The following is a 15,458-nucleotide window of genomic DNA, read 5'->3' as shown; positions in this document are numbered from 1 at the left end:
CCGGGGACATACTAAATCTACTGTAGATTCTACATATTTAAAGGATTTGTGAGCTGACACATGCATTAATTCATTTGCTACACAGATTTCCTTGAATCTGGTCCTTGCCACAGTGCTGGGGTGGGTGGTTGCCAAAGCACTGTTATGCTGTTGCTTAGGTGTCCTGACAAAGATCCCACCCCTAAGTCTCTGTGATATTCTAGTCTGTAGATATGGCTTGGAAGATTGAGTCTAAGTCTGTGAGGTTTTTGGGCTGCCAGGCAGATATGTAACTCAATAACCTGTATGATTTGATGCATCATTCTTGTCTATAGAATAAAAGGTGAAAGGGGAGTTACGCATTGAAGCATCTTTAGGCAGCCCTGATGTGAGTTTGAGTCCCTTATGCGCAGGGTTTTAAAGCCTTAAGAAGAATAGTTTGGCTGTTTTTGAGTATATGTGTAGCTATAGAGTTACTTAAAATGCAGAAATCTGATGCTTTGGATCTGAATCTTAGCCATTAGCATACTTTGAATGCAGAAATGTTATATATACATATATATATATATATATATATATATATATATATATATATATATATATATATATATATATATATATATATATATATATATATATTACTGTTATTTACTGAAAAGTCTCTATATCTAAGTCTTCAATAATGTCGGTTTTCTGAACTCTAAATCAGCTTACAGTTAGCTTAAATAGTCTCTGCCTATATTGGGATATTAGAAAGTAATTTAATATAGAAAATTTCACATTTTGTGCCACTAGTGGTGTTAAAATGACACTCTTCACCTTTAATGTGATCTTTGGTGTTTTAACATGTATCTGTGTTAAAAGGAGGCGAATGATGGAGCGTGTGTGTATGTGCATGAGCGAGAGTGTGTGACTCATTGCTTCAGCAGGAGTTGCCTCTGGGAGGAGATTTATTTGTGCTTGATAAAGTGTTTTGGCTTCAGGGCAGCTTTTCCATGCTCATCTCTCGTCCTGTCCACAGTTCCAGCTTATACATCCTTGTTTGTCCAGAGTGTCGTTGGCTGAACGTCAGGTCACCGCAAGTGAAGTTTTCTTTGGTAAAAAAAAAATAAATAAATCTCTATACCCCCTCTAAAACTTTCCTCGGACAGATTAACTGGTGTTAACTCTCACATAAAAGCTATTTTGGTAGCAAAAGCTGCAGTTCCCAGTGGCTAATTTGTGAATATAGTCGCCTCCACTCTTTCTCTCACCTCCTCTCTCTTTCTCCACCCCCTCAGTCTTCTGCCTCAGCACTCCCTCTCTCTTGTCACCCCCTCCTTCTCTTCCTCTTTTCTTTCTCTCCCTCGTTTTCTTGTGAGCTCATTTATACTGTAAAGCTGCTAACCACAGAACAACTAGTTTCCCTGGTAACAAGGAGGCTGGCACCAAAAATATATTCTCTAAAGCATCTCCGATGCCTCCCACTGCATGCTGGCGCTTGCCCACGCTTCACAACACCACCCAGCTCTGAACTGGCACTCTGATTTACACACTCACACAGTCACATACACTCTCCTGTGCTCCTCAGCTGGATATTTGAAGAGTCCTCACTGGGCAGTACAAAAAGGACATTTTGAATAGTGCAATGAATAGAGTTACAAAACGTTACCATGGTTACCTGTTTTGTTTTTTTAACCAAAATACCACACTACGAGTGTGTGTCTTAAGGCCAGTTCAAACCAAAGATGATAACTATAAAGATAATTCTAAAAATAACAAAACATCAACGCACAATAGCATTCGGTTTATCTCAAGTCTTTCAGTTTAGTATGCATATGTAATGAACAAATACTGTACAGCATTTTTTTTAACCACTGTGCGAGTGGAACTTCATTGGAAACTTCCAGTTTTATGTATCAAGTGAGTTTGATCATCCCTTTCTCTTTACTACTAGTTTTCACACAAACTAAGCACAAATGAACCTCTTGTAATTGCTCAGTCAGCGTTTCAACTGTGGAAAGACATCAATAAAACTGCTTGTACCGGTGCTGGTCATATAATTAGAATATCATCAAAAAGTTGACTGATGGATTTTTTCTAACACCTTGTTGAATCAATGCCATGAAGAATTAAGGCAGTTCTGAAGGTAAAAGTGGGTCCAACCCGGTACTAGCAGGGTGTACCCAATAAAGTGGCTAGTGAGTGTAGTCCATTATAACATCTCCGCCATCTCACAATATAAAAAATTACTTAAAAAAACGTAGCTTGTCTTAGTTTACACAGGACTGGCAGGAAATGTGCATTGAGGCATTGATATGACAAAAATCTTATATCAAGATATGATCGATTTTATATCATGATAACGATATATATCTTGATATGGATATTTTGTCTTTTAATACGTTTTTTTTATGATACTAAGATCTTTGATACCATAGAACTTTCATATTAATAAAGCACTTCCGCAGCGTGTTCATAACATGAGAGAAAGACAGTCTTTTCTGCTTGCTGCAATAAATCACTATTTATCTGCACTAAACAAGTTCAATTTTGCCAAGATATGTTCAGAGAAGATAGACAAGATTTTATAGCATAATAATTGAATGAAACCCTAATGTTGACAAAAAACATTACAGTCAACCTATTTTTCTAATTTCCTGAAAACGTCCCAGCAAGACATCTGATGGAGTTTCCCAGATCGCATCACACTTTTGTATTTGTTAAGAGAAGAGCTAGTTGTGAAGTATAACTTTTTGTTATTCACCTGTTTGTTGGTTTTTTTCGCAAGAGGTGTGGTTTAGTTTGATTACACTCCTTCTTCTCAAGGACTCTTAAGTCATTAGCCTGAATCTCTCCTCTAATTTCATTTTACTTTAGTGGAACTCTTCTGTGCTGAGCTCAATTAACACATTCACAGCACAATGATTAAAGCACTTACTTGGTTGACAGGTAATCAAATTCCTGCTGTGTGCACTTTGTTTTCTCAGAACAGGAATAGTAATAATGTAACAAATTGGTCACGTTATCTATATATTCTTTAACTTGTGTCCACCACTGCAGAGAGCTGGAGAGCTAATTTGAATATATTGAGTTAGACTCCTGCCCCCTTGTGTTTGTTATGTGCTGGTGCATTCCGGAGTTTTATTATTCAAAGCAGTGGGATTGATGTCAGTACAGGATTGCATGCAAATGTCAAGATCTGCATACTTAATCGTGTTTATTCATGTATAAAATTGATGTACAACTTTAATGTGTATTTTTTAGATGCACTTTTTCCACTTGAAAAACATGATTCAGGCCATTTTTATATTCTTCCTGTTAGAGTAAATTTCTCATTTGCATTCTAATGTCCTACATTAAAAATGAATGTTTCAGTACCCAATGGGTAATCTCATTGGGTGCACTGTGTTTTGACGTTCAAATGTGGAACCCTCCTACAAATATTCACCAAAACCATACTGTATTCTTGATTGTGGTTTAAATGACAGACCTGCTGCTTACAGCTCTGTTGCTTTCTAGCCTAATGAATGCAGCTTTTTTTTTTTTTTTTTTGGCAGCATTGCACTTTAGTGAGACAGTCTTGAGGGGTGTTATATAATAGCACAGGGTGTGTGTGCACAAGAGTAAATTATTCAAATAAATACCGCCATTCCTTACACTTTTTACCTACTGCTGTTTTACAGTAAGTGTGTATCTAATCTAGTGCAGTTATAGTATCAAGCAACCTCCAAAATCTTCACACTCACTCAGTTCCTGCCTCTTCTTTGTGCTGTATTAAAGAGAGAGAGTGAGATGGAGAGAGAAAAGGCAGAAAGAGAGAATCCCCTGTGCGGCGGTGTGCTTTTCCTACTGCTGTCAGCTGTAATGTCTCATCCAGCAATGTGTGAGTACGAGTCCCTAGTCCAGAGAGACGGATACGGCAACCCGCCGCAATGCTCTGCTGGGAGCATACACCGAGGGATGTGATCCGTCTCTGACTCTTTTCTTGCTCTTCTTGAATTCCTTCCCTTCAGAAGCTTTGCTGTTACACCAATCCTTATGCCACACAATACCTGCAATGTTTTTTGCATGTTATTGTGCACTGAGGTCCAATGTGAAGGTAAGAACTAGCTGCGAGTGTGAACTTTTGTGTGTAGTGTACATGTGTGAGTGTCACATGGGGCTGTACGATTATACCATGTGGCTGTACTGGTGGTTGAGGCATCTGTGGATTGCCTCAACAGGATATTTTACTGTCAGTCATTGCAGAGTTGGCTGATCTTTGCATGAACTGTTTCATATTCGTGATTTTCTGGATTTTCTATCTCTAAAGAGATTAAAGTGTAGATTAGTATAGTTTTTCGGAGTACTGCTAGTTTAAAAACAGTGTCGTTTTTCTTAGCGTTACTCTTTATCCAGGTTCTGTCTTGTACAAACTTGCAAATATAGCATTGCAGCCTCACATTGTCATAACTATTAAAATCAATAATAATAATAATAATAATCAATGTTTCTTAAGCATCAAATCAGTATGTTAGAATGATTTCTGAAGGATCCCATGGAATTGAACTTTGGAGTAATGATTGATAAAAATTCAGCTTTGCCATCACAGAAGTAAATTAGAAATAATTGCGGTTTTAAAATATCTAAGTTATTTTCTGTAAACATTATGAGCAACTCCTTAAATATCTTATATGTGTCTTTTGTATACTTTCTCTATATTTATTGTTTTGTTTAGCATTGTTAATATTGCCATAATTATACCTGTCTGTCCCACTCCGTTTTGCCGCAGTTTCCTATCTTGAGTGAGAGTGAGTGAGTCTTTAATATGCAAGCAAGTGTTACTTCACCTGTCTTCCTCACTTCCCCCACCTCCCTCTACTGACTGAGCAGGAAGTGCCTTGATAATGAAAGGTGGGACAGTGTGACAGTCAGCTCTGCTTTATACACAAACTTTGTTGAAGAATACAGAAAAAATAGCTCTGAAACACTGGTGGGAATAGAACTATTTGGATATACCTTGGCTTTTTTCTATTCTCTGCAGACGTGCATATGGAGAAGATTTTGTTGGGGGCTCGCCCGGGTTTTCTTATGTTGGTAAATTGCTGCTTGTCTGGAGTGGGTGGCATTCTGTTTTCCTCTGCAGCTTGTAAGGGATTTAAGAGAAGCTGTTGTCTCATGCATCAAGCTGGCAGTAAACATGATGCCGTGGATGCAGGGGTGGAAATGCTGGCGATGGGAGGACAGGAAATGAGCATGGGGAGCCAAAAACTGCGTGGATGATTTGGTTCCTGAGCGATTATAGTAATACATTTGCAATGTGTGTAATACTTGATTGTGTAGGAATGCAAGTGTAGGATTGTGTGTGGGAGTTGTGAATGTGTGGGAAGCACGTTTATGTACATGCACACCAGTAAGCTGATAACTCCCAAATATCAGTTTATTAAAATAACCAGTTTTCCATGGTTCCAGTTTTAACCATGTGTAATATAAACATACTTTACATTTATTCATTTAGCTGATGCTTTTATCCAAAGCGACTTACAATTTCTAGTTGTCAGAGGTCGCACGCCTCTGGAGCAACTAGGGGTTAAGTGTCTTGCTCAGGGACACATTGGTGTCTCACAGTGGATTCGAACCCGGGTCTCTAAGGCATGTGTCTTATCCACTGCGCCAACACCACCCCGCACTTTAGGTGACAAAGTATTTTTCAGAAAGAATTACTAAAAAATTAATAAAAAGGAAGTAAACACTGTAACCAACAGGACACTCAGTATTCTGGGAAGTTTGTGTGCAATGGAAATCATATTTTTTTTCAAATAAAGCACGGGTAAAACAAATTTTACATACAGCACACAGCACACAGAAAGTGGGCAAATGCATAAATCACAGCATAATTTGAAATCACAAAAAAAAAAATGGTTTTCACAAGTGTATAGCATTCAAGACAGCAAAGAAGAGAGAGAATGTGAGCTTTGTGTGCTCAGCATTGCCTTTTTTTGCACCGTCAAAAGAAAAGTCTCCTCGAACACATCGGCCAAACAGAAAAACGTATGGGCCGATGCCTATATTTGGAAAATGCCTTGGCGATATATCAGTCGACCACTTCCCAGTTCTCTCTCCCACGTCAGTACTGCTACACACAACCTTTCTGCTTCTTGGAGCATAATGAATAAGTGGACTTGATTTAGCAGTACAGTCTTGGAGTTTTTAAACTAGTTTTTAAACTTTAGATTGACCAGCCTTATTGTAATGCTTATATTATTATTATTATTATTATTATTATTATTTTTATTTATTCATTTATTGAATGTTGATATTACTTTGATGTAGCAAGAATGCATTAACTTGATCATTCAATCAATCAGGCCAGTAAAATAATTTTATTGGCATTAGCTAGTAAGATGAGCAAAGAACTTGATCCCTATTATTCACAGTTTTAGAATTTATATTTGGCTTGAAGAGTCAGCTGATGGCAATTAGCATGTTGCATATCTTTTCTTTCAAGATAATGATAATGTGAGCCAGGAATAGAGTTGGATTTAGTTTTTTTTAACCTCTCACTTAAAGGAAACACTCTGTCTGAACAAATTGTTCACTAATACTCATTGCAGATTTTCCAACTAATGTATTTGCAGCCGGGGAGCATAGGGCTTTCCATCATGTGAATTCAGACTGGGAGAGAGAGGTACCCAGACGGTACTGACCCATCTGCTAAAAATGTTGAGCAAGCTTTGAGTCATGCAGACATGAATATTTCACAAGGAAATCTCATTCAGTTCTGATGATGAATGCAGTTACACATGCAGAGACTCAGAAATACCTTTTATAATCTGGACCTGCTTTATGTGCTAGAACAATTTTATGAATTCTTTTTTTTTAAGTGCCTGATAACTTTGCGTAGGTTCATTGTTGTGGGTTTTGGTCATGGTACATTTACTCTGGGTTTAACAAGCAGCCAGACAGTGGTATTGATGTTTGATGTCTTTGTTGTGCATTGTTCCCCTGGAGCTTTCTTAGAAGCAGACAAGCATGTGCTTTCTTGTGCTTATGTTACTGTATGTTAATGGTGTGTGGTTTCCGTGTGTCCTCATTAGGGCAGGCAGAGTCACCACCACCCACTACAGCTTCATTAAACCTGCTGCATTTCTCTCTCTCTCTCTCTCTCACACACACACACACACACACACACACACACCCTCTCTCATGGCTGTCTGTCACTGTATCACATACACACGTTAATCATATGGGCACAGCTTGTTTTTGTCAGGTTTGCTAGCAAACACACAAAAAAAGAGCCCATTATAGTTAACCAATGTAGTATACTTACTGAAATATTCTAAAGTAAAAGTGGTGTTCCATACGGCCACCATTATGTCAGGGTCGTTTCCAGCCCATTGCTTTGCAGTTGTTAGGGCTGTCCTGGGTAGTTTTCAGGGGGTTTCTTTTTCTTCAGTCTTCAAGTCATTTTTTTGCTTTTAAGTCATTAGAAATTACTTGGATTCTTCCCTCAGTGTAAGGTCTGATTCACACAAAATACAATTGTACATTTAAAAAAGTGAGACATGGGCTTTGTAATAATAATAATAATAATAATAAAAATCACAAGGTCTCGACACAAAACCAGTGCACAAAATTGTATTAATGTATTTGTGAATGTTAAAATAAAAATTTACTAGGGCAGGGTTTTGACACAAATTTTACAATTCATTTTGATAGTCCTTTACAAGCTTGTGATTCGATTCAATTCTGATTTTTATTCCATTGAATTCAATATAGATTATTTTGGAAATATCAGGTACAAGACATGGCAAATTTTCTCAAGAAAAAAAAAAGAGTCCCAATTAATGCTGTAAAATACACCTGAGAATCAATAATATGGAAGGTTTAAATCTGCTGATCTGTATAAAAAACACTTAAAATATACTCAGTAAAGTTTATGTAGAGCAGTGGGCAGCCATTTATGCTGCGGCACCTGGGGAGCAGTTGGGGGTTCGATGCTTTGCTCAAGGACACCTAAGTCGTGGTATTGAAGGTGGAGAGAGAACTGTACATGCACTCCCCCCACCCACAATTCCTGCTGGCCCGGGACTCGAACTCACAACCCTTTGATTGGGAGTCAGACTCTCTAACCATTAGGCCACGACTTCCCTATTTTCATCAAAATAGACAATCAATGAAAATGACAAAAAAAAAATTTACCCAGCCCTAACATTTATTAAGATTAATAAAATGCTTTAGAAATGTCATTGTTAGTTGTTGTTAACTTTTGCATTTAACTGATGTTTAAAAATGGGATCTTATTGCAAAGTATTACAGAATTTTCAGTGCCTCTTTTTCATCTGCCAAGCGACAACTCATTCTAACCACTTAGAAAAGTAATATACTTCTCCTCAACGATTGTATTATTTTAAGCATCATTCATGTTAATAGCACACAGGATGCAGAATGACTTTTTCACCAGAGTCTAATATTTAGGGTTAGGATTTTATTAATAAACTGCAGCAGTAATACTGATGATTAACATTAACTATGTATCTACTGAACCATACTACAGTGGGCTTTGATTCTTTATTTAAAATCATATAAGCTACAAAAACTCTTTGTTGTACCTGTCAACTGTCAACTTCCTGCGAGGGATCTGTGTTGAAATACAGCTTTTCTGTGTGGGCTCGGTGGACGTTCCTGCTTGGCTGTGCTCCCTGCAGTAGACTTGCTGAGTGCCGCATAGTGCTGGATGCAGCGGTGGGGAAATGATTCAGGGCCTCCCAACATCTCTGGCACATTCTCGCTCTCTCTCTCTCTCTCTCTCTGTCTCTCTCTCTCTCACACACACACACACACACACACAAACAAACACGACGAACACAGTCTCTGAGTCTGCCCAGAAAAAAGGAAGCCACTCCACAGAGCATGAACACCTCTCTACTATCCGATTTAAAACTTAATGAAACACGCTCACATATACATACAAAAACACTTTTAGAGAAGCATGCAGGAACAGAAAGTGAGGAGCCCAGAGGTAAGCGAAAAAAGTTTATACTGTACGTCATGTCAAATGTGGAAAGGGGGTGGACCGTATACTGAGGTGATAAAGTGCTGTTGCAATGCTGTAGTTGTCAATATCGTAAACATTGAAAGTTGCTATTGCAAACTGTTCTTGAGAGAATGTTTTCCGTGTGTTGTAAGAAATTCTGCAGCAAAGTGACTCACCCCAAAAGCTTGCCTCTTTCTTTCTAGTACCTTTTGGTGTAATTTTCTTGTTTCATCTCTCTGTCACTCTTTGTATGTTCCTTTCTGATTGTCTCTTTCCTCTTCCTTTTCCTTCTGTTTCTTTTAGAATCAAGTATTCTTGAGAGCCAACCACTAAGCACTTGATATCATCACTTTTCTCTTCCTGTCTATCATAATTTTTGCTTTGTTTTTATGATCATGGGGATTTTATTAGTTATGCTTAGTTATTATATTAGTTATTAGGTATACACATGTGGTACTATAGCGCTCTGCTTGACTTATGTGTGTACTTATGTGCTTCATTTCACTATTGTATAAGCAAACTTCCCAGCAAGCATGTGGCTGTATTCTGAGCCTCTCTCTCTGAGTATATGTGTGCGTGTGTGTTTGAAGCTGATGTGTTAAGGCGGGCTTCTGTTATCATATCTGATCCACTGGTAAATGATGCATTTTCTCATGTTTGCTTTGGCTAGTGGTGATGACACTTCCACTCAATGGTGCTCTACGCACGCAACCATATTTATAATGTTTAGTATATAGATTAAAAGAAGGGGGCTCAGTACTGAGCCCTGAGGTACACCATTACATAGCCAGACATCCCCACATATTTTTGCTGGGACAGAGTGAGATAATAAAAAACAAGACAAAAAGAAAGATAAAGTGCGGAAAGAATGGGAGAATGAATGGTGATTATGTGAGTTGAGCATGTTCCCAGTTTGTGTTCACACAGTCTTTGTTGATCAGCTCCAATCAGGATCTCTGACTATGTCCTTCATCTGTCTGCCATCTCACATGCTCCCCTCAGAATAACACCATTGTTCACATGGACTCTCATGTTTCGGCTTGGCTACACTAATGTTTGGACCAAGACTGTCTGTGTGTGTGCTTGAGAGAGAGGGCTCATATTACCCCCTTACTGTGCCTTGTGAAAGTGGTAAACATGAGCAGCTAACAGATGCAGGGCCTGTTCTTGTATATCGGTGACATGCACACAAGTGTTATACAGTATAGTGCACATCTTCTTCCCCACTAATATCTGCTCATTTGATCAAAATAGTTTATTTTCCTATTAACATAGCCCTCCCTGGTTTGTTTCCTGCTTTATTCATCAAGGAGTCCATAGGAATATGAAATAGGTGTTTTGAAACATGAAAGTTAAGTGGAAACTTGGAACAGATTTTTGTTAAGATTACACATATTTGCCATGATTTTATTATTATGATGTGTAAAACACTTTTTATACAATACGAACACATCTGTCACCCTACAATGTAATATATGAGATGTTGGTTAATCTCATACAACATGATGCATAAGGTGTGGTACTGAAACCCAGTGCCAATATGGCACCAGTACCTTTTAAACAGGAATGCACTGAACTGAATCAGAATGCAGATTTCGGTGCATCTTAAATGCCTGAGCAATCGAAATATTTGTCCTGGTTCTCCGAAATGTATGCAAGAAGCAAGGGCGTTGTCAGAATTTTTTAGCGGTTCTACTGCATTTAACTCCACAAACAGTACACAAATTCGTGATCGCCTCAGAGTCAGTCCCCTTAAATTTCATATGAAAATGGCAGCAGACCTGTCTCCTCCCCGTCTTTCAGCACGCTCTTCAATCCGCAGAGCGCGGCGGAGCAGTTGGAGAGGATTCAAACAGAAACAGAGGACACACGGTGTATTCATCGATAGATTGTTAAAATATCTGTATCTGTTCAGTTCTTTGTCATAAATACAGTTTACAAAAGGTAACGGGAAGAAATCGGTTTTCCATCTTCTGTAAAGTTATTGCTCCATTCACTGCTCATTACTCCACAGCCGTTTTCTCCAGCGACAATTTAGCCCTTAACATATGAACGCATACTTTAATTACACTTAAATATACTTAATTTTATTATACATACACTACTTTGCAAAAGTCTTAGGCACGTTAGTACTTTTACCCCAAAGAATGGTGTTCGACCAGTTATTTATATATTTTACTGTAGTGTGTCAGTAGAAAATATCAGTTTCAAATATTTGTATCATCAAGTATAACTGGACAAAATCTGTTTTAAATGTAAAGGTTGGTCACACCAAATATTGATTTGATTTCGTTAATACAAGTTAATTGAAAAATAACATTTTTGACAATATTTTTGAAAGCATCCTTACTTTACAGCATATTTACACAAGTGCCTAAAACTTCTCACAGTATTATAGCTTTGGTTTCTTAAAATGTCATGAAGACGTTGCTACAGTTCTTCTGGATTTAGTTTGTGTTAGTTTGTCTGAGTCCTTCCAAATTCCTGGATGTTGTGGGGCTGTCTTGGGTGACACAACTCTGCAGCTTCGCGTTGTGGACGGGGCAGTGCCTCTGGAACGGCAGACCGGGATGGTGGTTATTTGGGGCATGACAAAACTTCTCCAGGCCCCAAAAATACCCTTAGACTTTAGAGGTTTAAAGTATACTCCATTGTTAGTCTGTGAGAGTCACATTCAGAATCAGCACATGGTTACTGTTCAGTAGACTTTGTTTTCAAGTGTGCAACTCATGCATTCACTGTTTTTCTGCTGGCGGCCGGTTATCAAACAGCGTTGCATTGCTGCGAGCTCCCCCTTCTGGATTGGGGGGTGAATTGCCTGTATTCATCTTAAGGTACGGAAAGGTAAGGTAAGGTACCAAACCGAGATGCCCGTACCGTGACCGTTCATTACGAATACATGTTTCGTTCCACCCCTATTGTTAACATATACATAATAACATAACATAAACTAATAATAGAGATCGGAGTTTGAGAGTGTCATGTGCCAGATCTACTGGAGAGCTCCAATATATTTTCACAGATTCCCACTTATTATGTTGAATTATTTAATAGCGACTGAATTCAATTACTTATCCTTATAGTTACATCATTAAGCCCGGAACCATCAACATCGTCAATGGTCTAAGTTGATGACGACTCTAGACACACTCGGTGGAGGTTTCTATGGGATGTGTTCATTTTGTAATCACAGAGAAAATCAACATTGTGAGCATAAGTTTATCTAAGGTCTCTACGGTTTAATCAGGCTCACAATGCTTTTTGGAAATGCGACCCACTGGCATAAAGTTGGTTTGATGTTAGACGCTTTGTATTTGCAAATTCAGGGACCGTCTCTAAAGTTAAATACATTAGTAAATGTTAGTTAGTTCCAATAACATTTTTAGACTATATCTTACAGTCACAAAACAATCTCTGATGCACACCTAACTATCAAATGCAATTTTAAATTAAATGAATTAAACTAATATTAATTCTTTATTCAGAAACTCCTCATCACAGCCAGGAACAGCACTTATTTCAGCATGCGTTCTGTTTATGTGTGCTGCCTGCGTCACTCACAACATGTGTCTGTATCGTCTGCTATATCAAAAATTGTTTATGTCGATATCAAAGAAGGTGTACCATCGATAAATATAAATAACATTTCATTGCCCAGGCTTACAGGTGGTGCTTTCCTTTCCTGTGTTGACACAGCACTAGAAAGTGGTTAGCTTGGTTTTACCTAGGTGTTCCTATGCAGCTGGCTGTGTGTTCTGCATAGTTGCTAATGCGCTTTGTGTGGTTGCTAGATATTCGCTTACTTGGCCATGGCAAAATAGCCAATGCATCTCTATGATATTCTAGTCCTTAGATATGTCTCAGTTCCATTAGATTTGTCTGCCTGTATCGTCGTATTACTGTCAAGTAAAAACTAATAGTATTCTTCTCCTCAACACTTTATAATGTGCAAAAATACCTAAATAAACAGAATATATAATTTCACAGAATTAATGTAGAAAGTCATCCCAAAGAGGCAAAACATCACTTTCACGAACCTTTTTCCTGGACTGTGCCCAGCTGGTTTAATGACCTCCCTATCTCAATTCAAACAGTCTTTGACCGTTTTCAAAAAACGTCAAAAGACACATCTTTTTTACCAGCATCTGACGAACTCATACTAGCACATACCTATTCTATTCTATTCTATTCTGTTTTATTCTATTCTATTCCATTCTATAAAATAAAAAAACCCTAGCTATGTGTACTGTGCTAGACTAACTGTTCCTCTCTCATTAGTCTTATATATAAAACCAATGTTGCTTCTATTGTTATCCTCATTTGTAAGTCACTTTGGACAAAGGTGTCTGCTAAATGATTAAATGTAAATGTATGTCATTAGGGCCAACCAGTAAGGTAATGATGAAGTTCACCGCTTCTCACTGTTCTCAATTCAGCCCATTCTTAATTTCTAATGATTAAATCATTGACATTTCACTGTCAGGACTAATTGACATAGATGCTGAATGTGGGGAGGGTTCATGACCCCCAGAATAAAGTGTGCAGTAAGCACTTTAGTTGAGTTTTTCTTCTGACTGTGCTCTTCTTCCAGCTCAGAAGGCCTTCAGACAGGGTGACAGGAAATGAGGAGGAGTTTGCACGGATAGGAGGATGTTTTGGGGCCAAGATGCTTGTTCTTTCGGTGTCAGCATTCTTACAGCGTTCTCACAACTTTGGCCACAGAGCTCATGTGTTGTTTTTTTTAATTATTTTTTGTGAAATTGTTCTTCTATTTTAAATAGATTACAGAGTAATCAAAGTTACAGAGAGACGCTGGGAGGGTTGGTAGGCTCATGCTGTGTGTCCTTTAGCTGCCAGTGGATTCCTAAGATTTCTGTTGCTTTTTAAGGTTAGCATGCAACCTGGATTCTCCCACAAGGCAGAACAAAATTAAACTAAACTCGGCTGGAGCTCTCTACCCAGTAGCGACTTTTGGTCCACCATTTAGACCAGCATTATCCTTAATTATAATTATTTATTATATTATTTATATTTTCAGTTTTCATAGTAATTTCATTTTTTTTGTGTGTGTGATTTTCAATTTTATTTGTGTTTTTTAAATATATTTAATTTTATTTCATAATTCTATATTTCATTTAAATTGTAAAAATTTCCTCTAAAATGTATTTGATCTTTTTAGCTTTATTTCAATTAACAAAAAGCATTTTAAATGGTATAAGTATCAGTTATCAAAAACCACATTGGCCAGCCAAAATGTCATACTTAATATTTTATAAAAGTACTTCGTTTTAACCAAAGAACAGATTTATTGACTTGTGAGTAATTTAAGTAAGTTTATCATGCTAAAGTCACGTTATTGTTTACATCTTAATTCGTACTGAGCCTAGAGCACATTTACATTCAAATTTGGTTCAATAAATTTGCATAACTAATCTTAATGCTAAACAAACCTCCTCAACCCTGCTCTGCCTCCTTGGTCAAGATGAGCTCTCTGTGTCAGGTGTGAGCCGAAGAGTGGTCCCTACACCCTCCTGTTTTATTGGAGATCATTCTATGTCACTTGGTGTGATTACTAACAGCATTGCCGTGATAAATAGAGTGATTAACCAAGTGCTATGGGCTGTTTATTTATTTATTTATTTATTGGAGAGAGGAGATGCTGCATAGGAATCTTAATTAGGTGCATGTTGTGTGATTAAACCCACACTGCAGGCTTATATAACCCAGAGCTACATTTGCAATTTTTAAACCAGAGTATTTTTAGCATATTTTTTGAAAGCAAGATCCATATCTGGACTCCTAATCCTTTATGTGTTAAATCTGTTTGCTCCATTTTCCAGATTACTGTTCATTCCCTTGGCACAGCTATCCAAAAGTGTCAGAGAGAAGGAAGGCTAACTGTAAGATTTGTTCATTTATCATCAATTTATTATATTTATGTAGCAAATATGTAGTTAATGACGTTGTTATCTTGAGAGGCATTATACACATTGTGATAAAACTATACTGTTGTTGTAAAGGAAATGAATGGAATTTTTTTTTTGAGAGCTATTACTCATACTTTTCATAGAGATTTTCATACTACAACAAACCCAGGGAATTGTCTTTTTAAAGCCAGAACTAAGGCCACTTTTAACCCCGAGTAGCCCAGGATTATGTTTACTTAGGTTTTTTGTGCAATGCCTGATTTATTTCAAGGCTTTTATAAGTGGAAAGCCCATTGGAGTCAAATAATGGCTTAATTTTCTTACCTGTAAAAATATCACAAATTAGAAAAGTCAAACATTGAACACTGTAGTGTAGTTGCAGGGAGCCATTTTTTTTTATCGAGTCACTTTGAAGGCTTCTTGCTCTTTCTTTTATGTAGTTCCCAAGAGGTGTCTAAGAGCTCAAATCTAATTGTTCTTTACCACGGTAATTAAACTGCCTGTAAAAAAGCTGTCCAACTTCTAGCTAATTAATTTTTTGTCTGCTCCAGATC

General features: G+C 37.6%; 1 protein-coding gene across 18 annotated transcripts in view; it reads left to right on the top strand.

Moving 5' to 3' along the window:
• LOC113074652 (disks large homolog 2-like) overlaps positions 1-15,458 on the top strand; it is a 178,459-nt gene that overhangs the window by 44,369 nt on the left and 118,632 nt on the right. For 2 of the 18 annotated variants that reach the window (XM_026247495.1, XM_026247491.1), the window contains exon 1: positions 8,796-8,962. The exons of 15 other annotated variants lie outside the window; for them this stretch is intronic. In XM_026247495.1, coding sequence (XP_026103280.1) covers positions 8,933-8,962 — 30 coding nt within the window. In that variant the 5' untranslated portion in view covers positions 8,796-8,932. Of the gene's footprint in view, positions 1-3,779; positions 4,061-8,795; positions 8,963-15,458 lie in introns of those variants that run through there. One more of the 18 variants, XM_026247489.1, reaches the window with a different exon arrangement.

This window comes from Carassius auratus, unplaced genomic scaffold, assembly GCF_003368295.1.
Source record: "Carassius auratus strain Wakin unplaced genomic scaffold, ASM336829v1 scaf_tig00015289, whole genome shotgun sequence".
NCBI classification, from domain to species: Eukaryota; Metazoa; Chordata; class Actinopteri; order Cypriniformes; family Cyprinidae; genus Carassius; species Carassius auratus.
This window is presented reverse-complemented; position numbering and strand designations above follow the sequence as displayed.